This window comes from Camelus bactrianus, chromosome 10, assembly GCF_048773025.1.
Source record: "Camelus bactrianus isolate YW-2024 breed Bactrian camel chromosome 10, ASM4877302v1, whole genome shotgun sequence".
Taxonomy (NCBI): domain Eukaryota; kingdom Metazoa; phylum Chordata; class Mammalia; order Artiodactyla; family Camelidae; genus Camelus; species Camelus bactrianus.
Genome location: NC_133548.1, coordinates 51444841 through 51465738, shown reverse-complemented (window position 1 = coordinate 51465738; position 20898 = coordinate 51444841). Strand labels below are relative to the sequence as shown.

Sequence of the window (20898 nt, the reverse complement as noted above, 5' to 3'; positions counted from 1 at the left end):
CAGTGTTGTGTTTCAGATGTACAGCAAAGTGATTCAGTTATATATGTATATATGTATGTATGCTTTTTCAGATTCTTTTCCATTATAAGTTACTACAAGATACTGAATATAGTTCCCTGTGCTATACAATAGGCCCTTGTTGGTTATCTTTTATATATAATAGTGTGTATATGTTAATTGTGAACTCCTAATTTATTCCCCTCCCTCCATGCCGCCCCCGCCCCCTTTGGTAACCGTAAATTTATTTTCTATGTCTGTGAGTCTATTTCTGTTTTGTAAATGAGTTCATTGTACCATTTTTTTAGATTCCACATATAAGTGATATCATATGATACTTGTCTTTCTGTGGCTGACTTAATATGATAATCTCTAGGTCCATCTATGTTGCTACAAATGGCATTATTTCATCTTTTTTAAATGGATGAATAGTATTCCATTGTGTGTGTGTGTGTGTGTGTGTGTGTGTGTGTGTGTGTATGTGTACCACAACTTCTTTATCCAGTCATCTGTCAATGGATATTAAGGTTGCTTCCATGTCTTGGTTATTGTAAATAGTGCTGCTATGAACATTGGGATGCATGTATCTTTTCCAGTTAGAGTTTTCTCCAGAAATATGCCCAGGAGTGGAATTACTGGATCATATGACAAGTCTATTTTTAGTTTTTTAAGGAACCTCTATACTGTTTTTCATTGTGGATGCACCAGTTTACATTCCCAACAACAGTATAGGAGGGTTCCCTCTTCTCCACACCCTCGCCGACATTTGTTATTTGTAGACTTTTAAATGATGGCCATTCTGAGGGGCAGATATAGCTCAGAGGTAGAGTGTGTGCTTAGCATGCTTGAGGTCCTGGATTCAATCCTCGGTACCTCCATTAAAAGAACAACAATTACCTCCCCCACCAAAACAAACAAACAAACAAAATTAAATGATGGCCATTCTGGCCAATGTGAGATGATACCTCACTGTAGTTTTGATTTGCATTGCTGTGGTAATTACTGATGTTGAGCATCTTTTCATGTGCCTTTTGGCCATTTGTGTATCTTTGGAGAAATGTCTATATAGGTCTTTCTGCCCATTTTTTGATTGGATTGTTTTTTTCTAATTGTATGAGCTATTTGTATTTTTGGAAGTTAAGCTGTTGTCTGTTGCATCATTTGCGAATATTTTCTCCAGTTTTCTAGCTTGCCTTTTCATTTTATTCATGGTTTGCTGTGCAAAAGCTTGTAAGTTTGGTGAGGTCCCATTTGTTTATTTTTGCTTTTATTTGTATTGCCTTAGGAAACTGACCTAGGAGAACATTGTTCCAATTTATGTCACAGAATGTTTTGCCTGTGTTCACTTCTAAGGGTTTTATGGTGTCATGTCTTATATTTAGGCCTTTAAACCATTTTGAATTTGTTTTTGTGTACAGTGTGAGGGTGTGTTCTAACTTCATTGATTTACATGCAACTGTCCAGCTTTCCTAACACCACTTGCTAAAGAGACTTATTTCTCCATTGTACTTTCTTGCCTCTTTTGTCAAAGATTAATTGACCATAGGTCTGTAGGTTTGTTTCTGGGCTCTCTGTTCTTTTCCATTGATCTATATGTCAGATTTTGTGTCAGTACCATGCATTTTGTAGAATGTAGTATGTAGCTTTGTAGTATTATCTGAAGACTGAGAAGGTTGTGCCTCCAGCTTTGTTCTTCTTCCTCAAGATTGCTTTGGCAATTTGGGGCCTTCTATGGTTCCATATAAATTTTGGGATTATTTGTACTAGTTATGTGAAAAATGTCCTGGCTAATTTGATAGGGATTACATTAAATGCATAGATTGCTTTGGATACTGTGGCCATTTTAATAAGATGAATTCTTTCTATCCAAGTGTGTGGGATATCTTTCTGTTTCTTTGAATCATCTTCCATTTCATTTATTAATATTTTATATTCCTCAGAATATATGTCTTGATTGGTTTGCATATGTTGAACCATTCTTGTGACCCTGGGATAAATCCAGCTTTATCATGATCTATGATCTTTCTTATTTGTTATTGGATTCAGTTTGCTAATATTTTGTTTGAGAGTTTTTGCATCTATTTTTATCAAAATATTAGCTGTAGTTTTCTTTTTTGGTGTTGTCTTTGTCTGTTTTTGGTATCAGGGTAATGGTGAATGATTTTAGGTGTGTTCCCTCCTTTTCAATCTCTTGGAAGCTTTTGAGAAGGATTGGTATGAATTCTTTGTGTGTTTGGTTAAGTTTCCCAGTGAAGCCATTTGGTCCTAAACTTTTGTTTGCAGGGAGTTTTCTCTTTTCTTTTCTTTTCTTTTCTTTTCTTTTCTTTTCTTTTCTTTTCTTTTCCCTCTTCTCTTCTCTTCTCTTCTCTTTTCTTTCTTTCTCTCTTTCTTTCTCTCTTTCTTTCTTCCTTCCTTCCTCCCTCCCTTCCTCCCTTCCTCCCTCCCTTCCTCCCTTCCTCCCTCCCTTTCTTTCTTCCTTCCTCCCTCCCTTCCTCCCTTCCTCCCTCCCTTCCTTTCTTTCTTTTCTTTCTTCCTTCCTTCCTTCCTTTCTTTTCTTTTTTCTTCCTTCCTTTTTCTTCCTTCCTTCCTTTCTTTCTTTCTTTCTTTCTTTCTTTCTTTCTTTCTTTCTTTCTTTCTCTTTCTTTCTTTCTTTCTTTCTTTCTTTCTTTCTTTCTTTCTTTCTTTCTTTCTTTCTTTCTTTCTTTCTTTCTTTCTTTCTTTCTTTCTTTCTTTCCTTCCTTCCTTCCTTCCTTCCTTCCTTCCTTCCTTCCTTCCTTCCTACCTTTTTTTAATTACAGATTCCTCTCTACTTTACTTCTAGTGATTGGTCTGTTCAGATTATCCATTTCTTGGTTCAGTTTTGGTGGGCTGTGTGTTTCTAGAAACCTGTCCATTTCTTCTAGATTGTCCAGTTTGTTGACATATGATTGTTCATGGTATTCTCTTATGGGATTTGGTTTTTTTTTTCACCTATGGTATCGGTTGTTATTTCTCCTCTTTCATTTCCTAATTTGTTTATTTGGGTCCTCTCTCCTTTCTTCTCGAGCCAGAGGTTTGTAGATTTTGTTTACCCTTTCAAAGAACCACCTCTTGGTTTTATTGGGGTTTTTCTATTGTTATTTTAATCTCTGAGGACATTAGGTTTTGTTTGTTCTTCTTTTTCTAATTCTTTTAGGTAGTAGGTTGAGTGTTTGCAATTTTTCTTGTTTTTTGAGGAAGTCCTATTTTACCATGAACTTCCCTTTAAGGACTGCTTTTGCTGCATCTTACAGATTTTGTATGGTTATTCTCATTGTCATAGGTATCAATATATTTTTTAATTTCCTGCTTAACTTCTTCAGTGACCCTTTGATTTTTTTAGAGGCATGTTGTTTAGTCTCCATGTAATCATTCATTTTCTATTTCTCTTCCTGTGGTTTCTAGTTTAATGCCGTTGTGATCAGAAAAGATGCTTGAAATAATTTGTCCTCATATATTTATTGAGACTTGTTTTGTGTCCTAATATGTAGTTTATCCTAGAGAATATTCCATGTGCACGTGAAAAGAATGGTTATTGGGGTTTTTTTTTAATGTAATGTCCTGAAAATATCAATTAAGTCAAACTGTTCCATTGTGTCATTTAGGATTTCTAATTCCTTATTGATTTTCTGTCTGGAAGATCTGTCCATTGATGTTAATGGGGTGTTAAAATATACAATTATTGTATTTCCATCAATTTATCCCTTTATGTTTGTTATTATTTGTTTTATGTATTTTGGTGTTTCTGTATTGGATGCATATATGTTGGTGAGTGTAACATCCTTTTCTTGTATAGATCATTTTATCATTATACAGTGATCTCCATCTTTTTTATGACCTTTGTTTTAAAGTCTATTTTGTCTAATAGGAGTATCACTACCGCACTTTTTCATTTCCATTTGCATGAAAAATCTTTTTCCATCCCTTCACTTTCAATCTATATGTGTTCAGTCTATACCTAAAGTGGGTCTCTTCATATTTACTCTTTTGGTGTTCATTGTAGTTATCATCACTTTCACCAAAATTTTTATTTGATTTTTTTTTAATCTGTGTACTGGCTTATTTAAGTGATTTACTTTCCAGTTGTGGTTCTCTTTCCTATAGATTCTTGCTTCTTTTCTATATAGGGAAGACCTTTCAGTATTTTAGGATAGATTTAGTATTGTGGTATTCTTTCAGTTCTGCTTGTTGGAAAAATTCTTTCTCTCTCCTTGTATTCTAAATGATAATCTTGCTGGATAGAGTATCCTAGATTGCAGGTTTTCCCTTTCAGGACTTTGGCTATATCTTGCCAATCCCTCCTGGTCTGCAGTATTTCTCTCATCGGCTGGTAACCTTTATGGGGGTTCCCTTGTAATTAACTCTTTGTTTTTCTCTTGCTGCCTTTAGAATCCTCTCTTTATATTTAACTTTTGCCATTTTAATTATAATATGTCTTGGTATGGGTCTGTTCATCTTGTTAGAGACCTCTGTGCTTTCTGTACCTAGATATCTTTCCTTTTTTAGGGTTGGAAAGTTTTCAGCCATAATTTCTTTAAATACATTTCCAATCCCCTTTTCTCTTCTTCTAGGATCCTTATTATATGTAGATTAGGGTGCTTTATATTATCCCATAGATCTTGTGTAGATCCTTCCTTCCTTCCTTTTCCTTCCTTCCTTCGTGATTTCCATTATTCTATCTCCCAGATAACTTATTCATTCTTCTGCATTATCCAGTTTGCTGTTTATTGCCTTTACCTCATCTTTTGTTTTGGCAAATGAGTTTTTAAATTTTAATTTACTCCTTTTTATAGTTTCTAGTTCCTTTTTACAATAATCTGCATTTCTATCAATAAACTTTCTTAATTCCTTCAGTATTTTTATTACTTCCTTTTTGAACTTGGGTTCTAGTAGACTGGAGAGGTCTGTTTGATTGCTTGTTCTTTCCAGGGAATTCTCTTGATCTTCAGAGTGATTCCTCTGCTTCATTTTACTTTCATTTCTCTGACTCTGAGTTTAGGAGAAACAGTTACCTCCTGTGTTCTTGAAGGGTTGTTTTTACGTGGGAGTGTACTTGTGTAACCTGTGTGAGTCTAATATTTTCATTGAGAGGGCTGTTTTTAGAATGGATATCTGCTAAGTCTTTCCTCGGTGTGTGTTGGCCTTGATAAGGGTGTGTTTTCTGTTGTAGTGACCAGAGCCTGCACTGGATGTTGAGTGGGGTCTCCTCTTTGTTCTGTGGTAGTTATAGTCCTTTCAGGAGCAGGGTCTGCTGTTGTTTGTTTGGGTAGATGTCACCAGATCCATGTTTGAACTGCAGTGTGAGGTAGACAGAAATAGTGTTTCTGCTGGGAGAGGAGCCACTGAGTATTCATTCCTCTGCAGGAGCTATTTTAGTTTATTCAGTATGTTGTACAACCATAACCACTGTCTAATTCCAGAACATTTCCATCACCCCAAAAAGAAACTGTATGCTCTGTTGTGTTGCTTGTCACCCATTGTGTGGGTTCACAAAGTAAACTGTTGTTTGCACTGCCCTTGGCCCCACATTAACCAAGGAAATGCAGGCAATGAGCCCACGTGTCCCTCAGGTGCTATACACCAGGAACACCATAGTCGTGCACCTGGACCCGCTGTGGGGGCTAAGGAATCAGCCCAGATCCTGGCCCCACCTCTGCATGCATGTGCTCACAAAGCCCTCAGGACCTGTCCCAGCCACAGGAGCACCAATAATCTGCTCGGATATCCTGCAGGCACTGAGCCGCTGGCAGTGGCTGAAATCTGCAGATCAAATAGCCTCTGAGACACTGCTCAGATTTCAGCTGTGCTTCCCAAGTCACGTGACCCCTGTGGATGGGCTCGCATTTCAGCTCTGCCTGCCTATGTGGGTAACCCTCGGGTTCTTGAACACTCCCAGAGCTCGTAGAGTTGGGGCTGCACCCTGTATGAGGCCATGGAGAATGAGGCTGCTTCCTTCCTGTGCAAGTGAACTGTGAAGTGAAGCTTCAGTGGCGCGGACCCAGACTCCTTCCTGTACATACCTCTGGTTGTGGCTAGGACCACACTTCAGCCCCTTCAGGCTGTCTCTGCACAGCCAACCCCAGTACTTTCCCTGGATCTGTCCACTAAAGCTCAGGTTTCAGCAGCCATCCAGCACACACCAGTAGACACCTGTCTCCGGCTGGGGAATGCAGGGATGTGGCCAGGACCCTCTGTGCGGGTCTTTCTCTGTCCTCCTTGCCACAGTCTGCTTCCTGCACTTACCTCTAAGCCTGTGGAGCTCCTTTTCTGTCCCAGCTGATCTCCGCCTTTGAAAGGGGTTCCCAGGGTGAGGGAACCTTTCCCAGGGGCGCAGATCCCATCCCGATTCCTTTTTTTTTCTTTCTTTAGTCTTACCCGGTTACAACGTGCTGATCTTTTTTAAATCTTTGGTTGTATGAGCTCTTCTTCCAGTGTTCAGCAGGTATTCGGTGAGAATTGTTTCATTTATAGATGTATTTTTGATGTATTTGTGGGAGGAAATGAGCTCCATGTCCTTCTATTCTGCCGTCTTGATCCGGAGCCTCTAATTTTAAGGTGGAATTACCCTTGTACAAATAAAAAACCCCAATGAGTGGAAATTTAAACTATCAGTTCTGCAAAGACCTGTTAATAACTCCTTGTTTAGTTGGGTAGGCCTTGGCTTTATTGAGCTTCACATTCCTTTAATTTGATGAGTCACGAATTTCTCTGCCAGTTAACTCTCATGCTTCCATGAAATTCCATTATTTCCTGTGGTTGTTAATGACTTTAGATAACATGTGAACAATTTCAGACACCTTACCTTGGGCACTGAGTACTGCCATGTCAATAAACAGATATCTGCCTTCAACAAATCTGCCTGTTTTCCTACTGCCCTGCCTACTGCCCTAAGGCAACAATATAAATGCATTGAAAAATAACGAGAAAGCTAATTTTTAATAAATTATTCTTTAAACGAATTGATTTCCTTTAACCTCAGAATTACTTCTAGGAGACAGATGGTAATTTATTATTACGGTTTTCTTCGATTTTGTGATTTCTTCCTAGCATGCCATACCAATGATTTAGAGATAGTTTTTCAAACAACAAAAAAAATACTATCACACTGAATATATTCATTGATTTTAAAATGCTCTTTATTTTAAGAAATGTTAAAATACAGAAGTAAATACGCTTCTTAGAATAAGCAAAGAGTATTTTCTGGTGCTAAATACTTGTATAATGACATTCAGTAGAAAATAACCTAATGTATCTCTTTAGGGATGTTTCTCCACCACTCAACGGAAAATGACCTCATTCATCCCTCAGAAGTAAAAGGAAGTGGGGAGGGTATAGCACAGTGGTAGAGTGCATGCTTAGTATGCATGAGGTCCTGGGTTCAATCCCCAGTACCTCCATTAAAAAAAAAAAAGTTAAACCTAATTATCCCGCCCACTCCAAAAAAAAAAAAGCTTAAAAAATAATTTTTTTTTAAGTAAAAGGAAGATAAAGGGTACTCTCTCTCTCCCTTGGCCCCTAGTAACAAGTTTAAAACTCTTTGGAAAGTGAATAAGTTTGGCACTAGTTCCCCTTAATCTAAATGGCAATATCAGTGTGGCCCATTGCTTTTACTCTTTAGAATGCTTGTCATCTGTTAGCAAGTCAAAGGGCTCATCTTTTGTCGTTTGTTACTTTGGACATATTTTGACAAGGGTTAGATACTTCTCTATTGCTGTGTTTATTTTTCAAAAGTAAACTAAGATGGTTATCTTTCATTTTTATTTGCCTTGTTAATACTAATTTCTCTTTTTTAATTGAGATATAATTCATACAACATAAAATTTGCTGTATTAAAATGTATTAATTGAATTTTAGTATATTCACTATGTCGTACAACCATAGCCACTATCTAATTCCAGAGCATTTCCATCACCCCAAAAAGAAACTGTAGCCATTAGCAATCAGTCCCAGTCACAACCCCTCCCTGTCCAAATCCCCAGGCAGCCACCAACCTACTTTCTGCCTCTATGGATTTGCCTTTTCTGAACATTTCTTATAAATGAACTCGTAAAATATGTGGCCTTTTGTGTTTGACTTCTTTCACTTACCGTAATGATTTCAAGGTATTATAACATGTATCAGTATTCCATTCCTTTTTATAGCCAAACACTGTCCTACTGTAGGGACAATACTACATTTTAGTTATCCATCATCAATTGATAATATTTAGATTTTTTTCACTTTTTGGCTATTAGCAATAATGCTGCTATGACTGTTGGTATACAGGTTTTTGTTTGGCTATATATTTTCATTTGTCTTCTGTATATATGTAGGAGTGTAATTACTGGGTCATATGGTAATTTTTTGAGGAACTGCCAAGCTGTTTTCCATAGCTGCTTGTACTGTTTTAAACTTTTCCATCAGCAGTTTATGAAGGTTTCAGTTGCTCCAAAACTTATGTAATAATAATAGTAAGAGCTAATATTTGAAAACTTACTATATTCTAGATCCTATGCTATTTTACATACATTATCATTTAATGTACAATACAACCCAGATCATGGAGAATTAAATAACTCCCAAGGTCACATCAATAGTAGGTGCTGAAGCAGGGCTTGAACATAGGTTGTCTGATGCCACAGAATGAATACTTAATATTTTATATATTGGGAAGCATTTTCACGTACTTTTAACTTTGTAAAATGTTCCTTAAAGAGTACTATTTACCTGTAGTAATGTGTAAGCAGCCGTAATTTACCCTTATAAATGAATTGCATGTGGTGGTGTAGAAAGAGCACTGGATTTCTAATGGAAAAAAACCTGAACTCTGCTAAATACTAGGTGTGCCAGTTTAGTTACTTAAATTCTTTAATTTTCTTTTTTGATCATGGGATTATATGTGAATGCTGTCAACACAGTATTTATCAAATAGTTGAAACTCAGGAAATGTTTAAATGTTAATAATAAATTATCAGAGAAATGACAGAAATTTTACTTTTTTTCTTTTCTGTGGCTGGCATTCCTTTGGAAACTGACAGCAACTTGGGCCGAATTTTTGTATTTGTGGTTGTAGAAATGTTGGGATGCATTTTCTTGACTTTTCTACTGAACTTTAGGTGATCCAGTGAATGTTTTATGATGATAATACACCTGAAGGCTTTTCCAGATAGAAGGAAATAGTAATGCCTTAATTATGGCTGGGAGATCTCCTGTGGCAAGAGTGCCCTTGAGTAGATTTCAGAAACCCGCTTTTCTACAGGTTTTTTTTTTTTCCAAGTGTACATACTTGTGTTTGTCAAAACTTCTCAGTTATATACTCAGGAGTACTGTTTCTTCATAGCCATACATGTAAGCATACATGTAACTCTAGTATCAGTGTGGTTTTTATTTGGGGGAGAATCAGGTTTATTTATTTATTATTATTTTAATGGCGGTACTGGGGATTGAACCCAGGACCGCAAGCATGCTAGGCACGCACTCTACCACTGAGCGATACCCTCCCCCCCAATATCAGTGTGTTTTGAAAGAAGTTACATAAAAATAGCCATTTAAAGTTATTTCTTATTGCTTTAGCTACTAAGGAGATAAACCTGGGGAGTAAAAATAAATTCTACAGTTTCCTAAGTATAAAAAGCTTCAGGAATCCATTAAAAATATAATTATGTTAATGATGTGTATGTGTCTTGATTCTTGTCTGAGCTGAAAATGAGAGAAGAATGGCGTATATAAGATTTATTGAGAACTTATTGTGACCTTTTTTTAAGAGAAGTGCTGGGGATTGAACCCAAAACCTTGTGCATTCTAAGTATGCACTCTACCACTGAGCTATTTCCCTCCCCTCAAGCACTTACTGTAGTATTTTTGAAACTTCTTTTGACTATTGCCTATAGTATGAAATAGATATTTGTTGAGATTTAACAACTTGCAAAATGCAGTAGACACCCTATGCGAAACCATATGCAAAAATTAAGTCAAAAGGGATTAACAACGTAAATAAAAGTTGAAACTATAAACCTCATAGAATAAAACATAGAGATGAATCTTTATGACTTTAGAATTAGCAGTAGATCTGACACCAAAAGCATGTGAGCAACATGAAAAAAAATACGTAAATTAAAAACTTGTGCATCAAATGGCATTATAAAGAAAGTGAAAAGATAACCTTCAGAATGGAAGAAAATATTTGCAAATTATATGACATAAAAACTTGATACCTCAACTGTATAAGGGACTCCTAAAACTCAACAAAAAGACCAACCCAGTTTAAAAATGAGCAAAAGATTTGAGTAGACATTTCTCCAAAGATATACAAAGATTTATAATTAGCACATGAAGAGATGCTCAACATCTTTAACTCATTGGGGAAATGCAAATCAGAACCAGAGTGAGATATCACTTTATCCTACTAGGATGACTTAAAAAAAAAAAAGGACAGTAGTAAGTATTGGTGAGGTTGTGGAAATAGTGAAACTCTGATGGGAATACAAAATGGTACAGCTGTTGTGGAAAACAGTTTGGCATTTCCTCAAAAAGCTAAATTTAGAATTGCCATATGACCCATCAATTCTACTCCTAGCTATGTAGTCAAAAGAATTGAGAACAGACTCAAACAGATACTTGTATGCCAATGTTTATTACAGCATAATTCATAATAACCAAAAGGTTGAAACTACACAAGTGTTCATCAGTAGATGAATAGATAAACAAAATATGATATATTTATACAATGGAATATTTTTCATCCCGAAAAGGAAAGTTTTTTGTATGTGCTACAACATGGGCCATCCTTGAAAACATTATGCAAGGTAAAAGGAGCCAGACAAATACTGGATGATTCCACTTATATGAACTATCTAGAATAGGCAAATTCATAGAGACAGAAAGTAGATTAGAGGTTACCAGGTGCTGCAGGGTGGGAGAAGAATGGGGAGTTACTGCTTAAAGGTTAAAGAGTTTCTGTTTGGACTGAAAAAAAAAAACAAGAAACAAAAACTTACGAAAATAAAAAAGTGGTAATAGGTTTACAACACTGTGAATGTGATTAATGCCACTGAATTATATACTTAATGGTTAAAATGGCAGATTTTATGTTTATTTATATATAAACCTGTGTCTATAGATATAAATCCACAATAAAATTTTTTTAAATCCAACAGTCAGGGAATTTTCTCTAGATCTGGCAGTAACCATTGTATTCACTATCATATTGGATACAGAGTACAACAAAGCAAGCCATTTGGTATAATATAGGGTTAATTACCTAGAAAGTAATAATGGAAAATTAAAACAAATTCATCACTAACAATTTTATTTAAATCTTAGACTTTTTTATGTATCTGAAACAAAAGTGTCATGAAACAATGTTTATGTATAACTTGAAGAACACATACCTCCTTCTTAGCCTAGCAGCTCTTAATTCCTTGTATTTTCTACTTGTGTTCCAATTGGTTCTGGCGGTGACTTTTTAGAACTATTTTCAGGTTTCCATTTATATTAAGTTAGCTATGGCACAGAGAGTATCTGATAGGCATCTTCCTTATCTCATCTCTTTTATTAGCAGCAAAAACCTCCATTTTACGAATGAAGATCCTGAAATTCAGAAAGGTGATTGACCTCAACAAGATGACCCTGCTGTTAGAGCCTGCATTTGAATCTCAATCTATTTGATACTAAAGCCTTATTTCCCTTTCTATTTAAATTACCAATATAAAGTAGATTTCTTAGAAAGAGGTACTTACTAATCACTCTTTCCATTTAGGTATATTTCAGGTATATGGTTACTCTTACCTATGACTAGAAAATTGCTATGATAGAGATTTTATTTTTCTTGTTGAACTTATGTCAGATACTTGCAAGGCACCTTTTCCTTAAGTAGAACTTCAGAATAGGCTACTTTTGAGAGTAGCTTCTTACGTTTTTGACATAAGTAAAAATGTATAGGTTAACTGAGATTCCAGCTGCCTTTCCCACTAAGAGCTCTTTTAGCAGGAATTGTAGTGTCAAGGACGGTGTCTGGCATACAAGAAAGTCCTGATAAAGTGTGTGTGAAATGAACTAATTAATTAATACATGCCTGTGCTCGGGTCAGTTGTTGGGGTTTTGGTATTCTTTTAATTTTCAAAACTATGTTGCTTGAGAAATCTTGCCATTGAAATATTTTCTGTATATAACTGTCTATTTTTATTTTTTTAACAGAGGTAGTGGGGATTGAACCTAGGACCTTGTGCTTGCTAAGCATGCATTCTACTACTGATCTATATCCTCCCCCACCATTCTATATAACTCTTAATGCATTCTTATAGACAGTGTTCCCAGATAGCTTGTCATAATAGTTAACTCAGTAGTTGTACCAAAGAACATTGATACAGTAAATATTGAGTGTCCACTATCAGCAAGGCCCTGTACTTGTTATTTCCTATAGGAAATAGAAAGATGAGTCAGACTTTGTTTATGCTTTCAAAAACCTTAGTTTCACTGGATGGTGGATGGAGAACATCCACACCAAGTGAAATAATATATGTGAAAATTCCATTGTAAATAGTAAAACCATATATTAAACATAAAGCTTGTTACTGCTTTTGTAAGTTATGTGCACTAGCAATCTGAATCTGCCCTCTCTTGAGTATCTTCTGCCAAGCTTAGTTCAAGCTTCATTACCTTTCCCTTGAATTATTGCAAAACAGGCTTCAGTGGGTCTCCTTGACCTCAGAATCTATCCTCCTGTCTGTCTTGCACAGTGCAACAGAACTATTTTTAATCAGTACTTTTGAATGCTTGTTGAGTTCTCATATTTACAAGCCATGGCCTACTTTCCCAGCCTTGCCTGCCCACTCCCAACCCCCTGCACTCATGATTTCGGTCTCTAGGGATTCATCATAAAGAGCTCCTCTTTTCGCCTTCATGTTGACAGAATATACCATCATACTCACATCTCCATTGGTTTTCATGTTCTGTTCTGATTCTTGAAATGCTCTTTATTTACCTCCTTGTCTGGTAAAACCTCATTTATCCTTTAGGTCCTAGCTAAGTGTCACAACTTGAATAATAACTTCTGTGATCTCCCTTCAACATTGGCTGAATTAGGGTTTCTCTCCTCTGTATTTTCATTGTAGTTCATAGATATATCAATTACTCAGTTTGTAGATGACTCACTGACTGCTTTCTCCCCCCTGTAATTGTTTACATGACTGTCTCTCTGAATTCTGAACTTGTTAGAGCAGAGACTGTCTGTTAATTCATCTTTTCTTCCCAGTACTTAATGTGCTCCGTAACTGTTTGGTTTAATCCTTCAGAAAGAATACTATATATGAAACAGTTGGACATATTTAAATATTAGGTCTGGGAGACTTTGTAAGGTGTAATTTGCATGTAAATAATGGAGCTAGATAATTTGGAATTCTCAGTGTAGCCTTTGTCCATAGCTTAGTTGGTGTCTTAAATATATACTGATTTCACCATAAATCACTAGAGGTACTAATTCCTTTTTCTCTCATTTCTTGGCTAACACATTAACCTCCTGAAGTTAATAGCATACCCACCTAAGGCTTGTCAGAATGAATTGAGTTAATGTTTTAAAGCGATGAGTATAGTACTTTGGCATGTGGTAAATACGCAATAAATGTTATCTGTTACTATTCTAGTAAGAATTTGTAATGTTCTTCTTTTTTCCTTTATTTTAAAAATCTTATTACCACTTTTTCCCTTGGGGTAGGTAACTAGGTTTGTTTGTTTGTTTGTTTGTTTAAATGGAGGTACTGGGACTTGAACCCAGGACCTCATGCATGCTAGCTATGTACTATACTATATGACTGAATTATGCCCTCCCCCCGTAATGTTCTTTTAAGATGTGTTGTGTTGGCTACAGACATTATTGGTGGTTAACTTAAAATAATAATTTTTAAAATTAGGGTAGAAATACTATTTTTGTGTCTTTTATTTATTCATCAGATAATTTGTTTTGTACCTGCTGTGTGTCTTATACTTTGTCACAAGCTAGGCATACGAAGATGAGTAGATATAGCCCTTGACCTCTCAGAGATCAGCCACAAAATTCTTCCTGACTCAGATTTGAAAAAGTTTAAGACTGCATATGATCCAGTGGAATGATCTCTTGTTACGGAAACGACAGGCTAACCAAGAAATAAGCGCCACTCGGAGGGTTGGAGTACTCAGATGTATTACGCCGGCAGGCTCAGAGGGGCTTCTGCTCCGAAGCTCTGAGCACCTCCAAGACATGCGCATGAGGTTTTATAGGGTAAAGTACAAGCTTGGGGTATTCGGCCAATAGGCATGGAACAGCTTTAGCAGCATCATTATCACAAAAGTGGAGGCGGGAAGGCAGCAAACCAACATTCCAAAGCCAGATATATCTCTTTGAAAGTCTAGCTGGCTAGCAAAAAACATGAACAGCAAACCAACACTAATTAACTTAGATTTACGAGTTAGTCCAGCAGAACTCAGATCAGTATTCCGATACTTAGATTTGTGAGTTACCTTGTTAGCCCAGCCCAGCCTCTCCTTCATATTCCTAGACTTGTGAGTTATCTTGTTAGACCAGCCCGGCTTTTCCTTCACACTCTGAATCAGGATTCAAAAGCTTCAAGATTCAGCTCAGGGACTAACTTTGACCAAGACATTTCTTAGATGTCTAATACATACCTCAAACTCATTAGGTACAAAACAGATCTTGCTTATCTCGAGTATTCCTTTATACTTCCATTGGAAGAACTTTTCTCCTTCGATTTGTTCAAACCAAGGAACTTAGATGTCACCTTTAGTCTTTCTTTCCACCTTTTTTCTTCCTTTCACATCTGTTCTTTCAAAAGTCTTGATTCTACCTCCAAAATACAGCTATTTATTTTTGTTCCCACTACTACCACCATAGTCCCTGCATGTCATCATCATCTCTTGCCATAAATTTGATTTCTTAGTTTCCATTCTTTCCTCTCTGCAATTTATTTTCCACACGGCAACCATCTTTGAAATGTAAATCAGATCTAGTTATTCCGCCATTTAAAATCCTCCCATCATATTTGAAATTAAATCTTAATTTCTTACCCTGGCCTACATAATTTGGCCGTTGGTTATTACCTCTTCATCTTCTGCTACTTTCTCCCTTATCCTACTTTATTTACACTGATCTGTTTTCTGTTTTTATAATATGCCGCATCGTAAGGCCTTTGTGCTGGCTTGTTTTTCTGCCTGGAACATTCCTACTGCATGTCTTCTTGTGGCTGATTTCTGTTTTATCAGTTATGTCTCAACTTTATGTCAAATGTCAACCTTTTAATGAAGCTTCTCCTGAGCACCCAATCCAGAGTAGCACTCAAACTTTTCTCTATCACAGTGCTGTTTTATTTTCAACAGAGCCTTTGTCTTCACTTGATTTTCTTATTTTTACCTGTTTGACTACCTCCTAGACTATAAGCTCCATGATGGTAGGTCATTTGCTTTCTTCATGGTATTCCAGCTCCTTGACTAGTTCCTGCCATAGAACAGGTACTGTGGAATCCCTGCATAAATGAATCTGTAGAGTCGCTGGATAAATGAATTTTTTAAAAATTCACATTTCTGTTTTAGAGTAAAGATTTCCATCTAAGTGATATTCAGGGACTCCCCTATCAAAGACAGACAAAGCCAGACGGTAGTTAAAGCACAGATTTTAAAGTTAAAGACAGATTTTATTTAGTAACTGCTGTGGTAGTCGATGGAGCTTGAGCTCCATTTTAATTTGCCCAGAGGTGACTGATGTTTTAAAGGGACAATGGAGGAGTTGGGGGAGAGTATTGGGGGGGGGATGGGGATTGAGCAGTGTTAGGGAAATGAAACATTACAAAAAGCAGGTATGAGAGTTGGTCATAGTCAACTTGATTAGGCCTTCTGTGCCTGCTAACTATGGAAGTTATTAGACTTCTATCCTCCCACAATCTGGGAGGCGTGATGATTACATGTAAAAGAGATAGCTTTCAGGTCCTTGAGAAGGACACTCCTGTTTTGCAGGAGGTACATATACATCTCAAAGGGACAGAAAAAAGATTTACAATTGTAAGGGGTTTTTTGTTTGTTTGTTTTAAAAATAAATGGGAATGGGAGGTCAGGGATGTAGATTAGGTATTGGCTGGAACAAAGTCTTTTGGCAAACTTGAGTTTTCTAGACAGCAAGGGGGCAGGTGGTAGGGGAGTAGGCTTGTCCCGGGGACATGCCCTTAGACTGACAAAAGCCATGCTAGAGTTTGTTCTAGTCTTTTAGTGCAGGCATTTGGATGTTCATGGTAAGTTTTCACAGTTCTTCTCCACCCTCCTTCCTTTTTAATATCTCATATTCTGACTTGCCGAAAAGAGGATTATTGCTACTTTCGTTGTCTGTGAGTCTAAGATTAATAGGTTAATGATCTCACTGAGGTAAATTCCATGTATTTGCTGTTTAGGCATGTGAAACCACCTTTCTTATAAATATTGAGTTGATTTAAACTTTTAAATGCACTCCCCCAACATTTTCCACATTCAACCTTGTTTTCCTGTGTGTAGAAGTTAGGAAGAATAGACAGGGATTATTGAAATGGCAGCAGGCAGGTAGCCAAGAGTCCTGTTGATGCAGGAAAATCTGGTGTAGGGCATGAGGAGGGCCATGTCCCACACCTCAGTTGAGCCCCTGGGACATGCCCTGCGAAGTGTGGGTCCTTGGCTTTGGACAGGAAAGAATCCAAGAGCGAGCCACAGTTGAGTAAAGGCAGATTTGTTTAGAAAGATACATTCTGCATAGAGTGTAGGCTGTTTCAGAAGACAAGAGAAAGGCCACAAGGTGTGGGGATTTGGTGCTCAGATTAAAGTAGATACACACTTCTTAGACAGAGTGCAGGAGTGCAGGCCGTCTCCAAAGAGGAGAGAGTGAGAGACGCCTTGTTGCCAGTTTTTATGGGCTCAGTAGCTTCACAGGCCTACAGGTGAGACCATTCCAGCTACCCTGGGGAAGGGTTGGGATTCCCAGGAATAGGGCCACAGCCTCCTCTTTTGTGGTTAGCTTGGGACTGTCATGGCACCTGCAGGCATGTTACTTATCACGCTAATGTTACAATGAACATATACTGAAGCTCAGGGTCTGCTAGCCAGCTGGGAGTTGAATCTTCCACCATTTTGGTGTTAACTGCTGTCATTCCTTGAATGGCTCTGCCCTGCCCTCTTCCATCCTGTCTCACTCCCAACCTAAATGACATTCAGCCTTGCAGGCACAGAACATTAATTTTGTGTATATATCAGAAAGGCTGACCTTAGGAACCATGCAGGGGGACGCAAAAAGACATAGCCTGTCATTAATCAGATTTAAAGAGAATCAAACATAAAACCAGTATTATGGGATTATAATTTATGGTGATAAATATGAATGTTTTGGTTATTGGGACATTCTCTAAAGAGGAATTGCATGCAAAACTAAATTATAATTATATAAGGCTGCTTGGTTAGAATCAATGAATTACCAATCTTCTAAGGATCTCCTTGCTTTAAGGGCCCAAGAATAACTATCATAGAAAGTCTCTGATAAACACAACCAGTTTCTGGTCCTCTAGGCAAATTATGGCCCATGGGCCAAGTCTAGCCAGCTTCTGTTAGTGAATGGAGGGAGCCCTAAATTGGGAAGCCCACCAAAGTGTGGATCCTTATAATACAGGAAAAAAAATGAACGTGGGGCATGAGGAGGGCCGTGTCCCAGGTCTCTGTTGAGTCCCTGGGAGGCAACCCTGCCAAGTGAAGGTCCTTGGCTTCACACAGGAAAGAATTCAAGAGTGAGCCATAGTTGAGTAAAAGCAGATTTATTCAGAGAGATGCACACTCCATAGACAGTGGGTAGGCCATCTCAGAAGGCCAGAGAAGCCACGAGGCTTGGGGGAAGGGGAGTGGTTAAAGTAAAAGTAGATGCACACTCCAGACAGAGTATAGGCCCTCTGAGAAGGCAAAAGAGAGAGCAACTTCAAGGTATGGAGTTGTTAATTTTTTTATATGCCAGCAAGTGGGAGGATTATTCTACCTACTTTGGGGAGCAGGTGGGGATTCCCAGGAATTGGGCCACCACCCTCTTTTTGTCCTTCATTATTGAGTAGAGTGGTTACCCAGATCTTTTTTCCTCAGCCTGCTAAAGTATCTCTAGTTTGCCTGAAATGTTTTTAGGGAGAGAAGCATAGAAATTTAAGTTAATGCCATATTATAAAAGGTCTCAAATGCTAAGCCGTGGAACCTTTACCCCTAATTAGGAGGATATTGAGTTGGAGAGTTACTTGATTAAAAATATGCTGGTAAATATTAAGACTTTAACTTTCTCTGACAGATATGTCAAGAGTTTAATAGCACCTGGGCATGGGAGATGGAGAAGAAAGGCTATCTTGAAATGAGTGTTGAATGCAAGCTAGCACTCTTAAAGGTAAAAAAATTTATTATTTTTACAGCTGTTTTAATTAAAAATTTCACTTTTGATTCCTTCTGGTTGGGAATTGGAAAGTAGAAATTTTTATTGTTAGTAGAAAAGAACAATAGATTTTCTTTGTCTTTTTTGTTTTGTTTTTCTGTTTTGATGGCAAAACTGTTCTTTAAATTACTGTTTTGGGTTGTTTTTCAATACATAAGTGTATCTAGGTTATTGAACTTGCTTGTAGGGACAATAGTAGAATGGGAAACAATTACACCAAATTAATTTTATTCATTGCTTGCAGCCTTCACAATCATTTCTAACAAATACTGTAAACTGTGGTTAATCTTTTACTGATTTACTAAATTAGTAATTTGATCATTAGTTTTCCAGATAACTAGAGACATGCCATTATGTTTTTAATCAAAGTCTCACATAACCTGACCTGCTTAATTAAAATATTTAGGTCATCTCAAAGTAGACTTAATTTATTTTCAAGTTCTGAGTTTCCCTGTCTCTCCCTGCCCACTTCAGGGTGTTGACCCTAATTATTAGCAAGAGAGTCAGCATAATGAAGGGAAAAATACCTTTATATAGAAAAGAATCTACCAGGCTAGAAACAACAGGCAAAGGTGAAGAGGCTATGGTTGAAACTTCATGTATTATCTACTGGGTAGAGAGGTTCAGGGAAGAAATCTGACTTTATACCCTAGTCAGATACAAAAATGATTAACAAAATGTTACTCAGTTCTTCCAACTTAGTCATGTGAGTATCTTTTTTAAGAGAATTTTCCAGAAGCAGTTATCAGTGAGACTGCCTTCCTTAAAAACTGCTTTTGTCTCAAGATTTCAAAAACAGATAGCCATTTGAAGAATAAATTTCATCTAAAAGCTTTAAGAGAAAAAGATCATTGAAAATTTTGTACAATGAGGCAATTTGGGAGACTTTAGTACAAATAGACTCAGTGCTTTTGAAATATAAATTTATTTTTGTATCATTGGTTATGTTAAACCTGTAAATTTATGTAATCGTAAAATTAAATGTTAACTTCAAAGTTTTATCTTTTAAAATTGGTTATTGTAAATAAGTTGCATAAAAGGTGGGGAGGAAAGTAAAAGATGGATAGATGGTTAAACCACATGTGTTCTTTCTCCTTCTGTCCCTGAATCAGTTACATGGTTGAACATGTCACATTCATTGTGATGGAGAAACATTCAGGGCGTGTTTGAAGCCATGTTTTTTATTATTTTACAGTACCTCTGCGAATGTCAGTTTGATGACAATCTCAAATTCAAGAATATTATCAATGAGGAGGATGCTGATACCATGCGTCTCCAGCCTATTGGCCGAGACAAAGACGGCCTCATGTACTGGTACCAGTTGGATCAAGATCACAATGTCAGAATGTACATAGAAGAACAAGATGATCAAGATGGCTCTTCATGGAAATGCATTGTCAGGTATCTTTTATTGGAATTTTTAATGTTTATTTGCATGTTTCTTACTTTGATCACTTCTCTACTAAATACAATCTCTGAGGCTTGGTGATCCTTTTATTTTTGTGGGGTTGGGGAATTTATAGGACCTACGCTGATACCCAGCACAATACCCATAGTAGGCACCCAATTATTTGTCAAATAAATATATTTAGCAATATTATCCATATCAGAACATATACCTTGTACTTTGGAAAGCTGGATCTGAAAAATAATAATGCATGAGTGATACGCACAAAGAAACTCATCATTAGAAAGAGATATAAGAAAAGCATTATTTAATTTTTATTTAACTATAGTTTTCTATTAGACACTATCTGTTTATTCCTAATTAATCTGGCTGATTCATCTGATAGTTCAATATATTTCAGATTTTTCCTATGAATACATTTCTTCACTGAGGTTCTGAAGAAATCTGAGGAACATTGTGCTTTTTTCCCCTAGTCTTTTTTGGAAAATCTTGTTTTCTTATATTTGTATTGATAAATGTATTTGAACAGAAATATTTAATGTAAAACGCTGAAATAAAACTTTTTTTAATTGATAAGTGACTCTGGAACTGTTATTCAGATTCTTTGTGTCTTAGTTTTCTATTTTTGCAAATTAATTATTTAGATTTATTTCCTTAATTCCTGCAATTTATATTAATTTTGAAAATAATGGGATCTATAACTAGAGTAGGGAGAACGAATGGATATATAACCACTGGCTTAAGAAAAACTCTTTACTTTAATTCATCTTTGTTTTTGCTCATTTTGAATTTTAGATTTTTTTTAGTGGTCATTTATTAATGTTTTGAAGAGATAATCTGTAGGAATTTAGAATATCTTGTTTGGGTCAAGGAAGCTCAACTTTCATTCCCTAAGAATAAACATTGAATGAGCTCATGGAAGATTGTTTTATAAGCATCCTTTAGTTGTAATATAATATGGTTTTCCATGTAGTTCATTTACTAAATGAAGATAAACAAAGTAGTCCTGAAATAAAATATACTCATCATCTCTCCCTGT

General features: G+C 36.6%; 1 protein-coding gene across 1 annotated transcript in view; it reads left to right on the top strand.

Moving 5' to 3' along the window:
* RSF1 (remodeling and spacing factor 1) overlaps nucleotides 1–20898 on the top strand; it is a 124563-nt gene that overhangs the window by 54213 nt on the left and 49452 nt on the right. Inside the window, 2 exon segments of the mRNA XM_010973458.3 lie at nucleotides 18314–18406; nucleotides 19647–19852. Coding sequence (XP_010971760.2) covers nucleotides 18314–18406; nucleotides 19647–19852 — 299 coding nt within the window.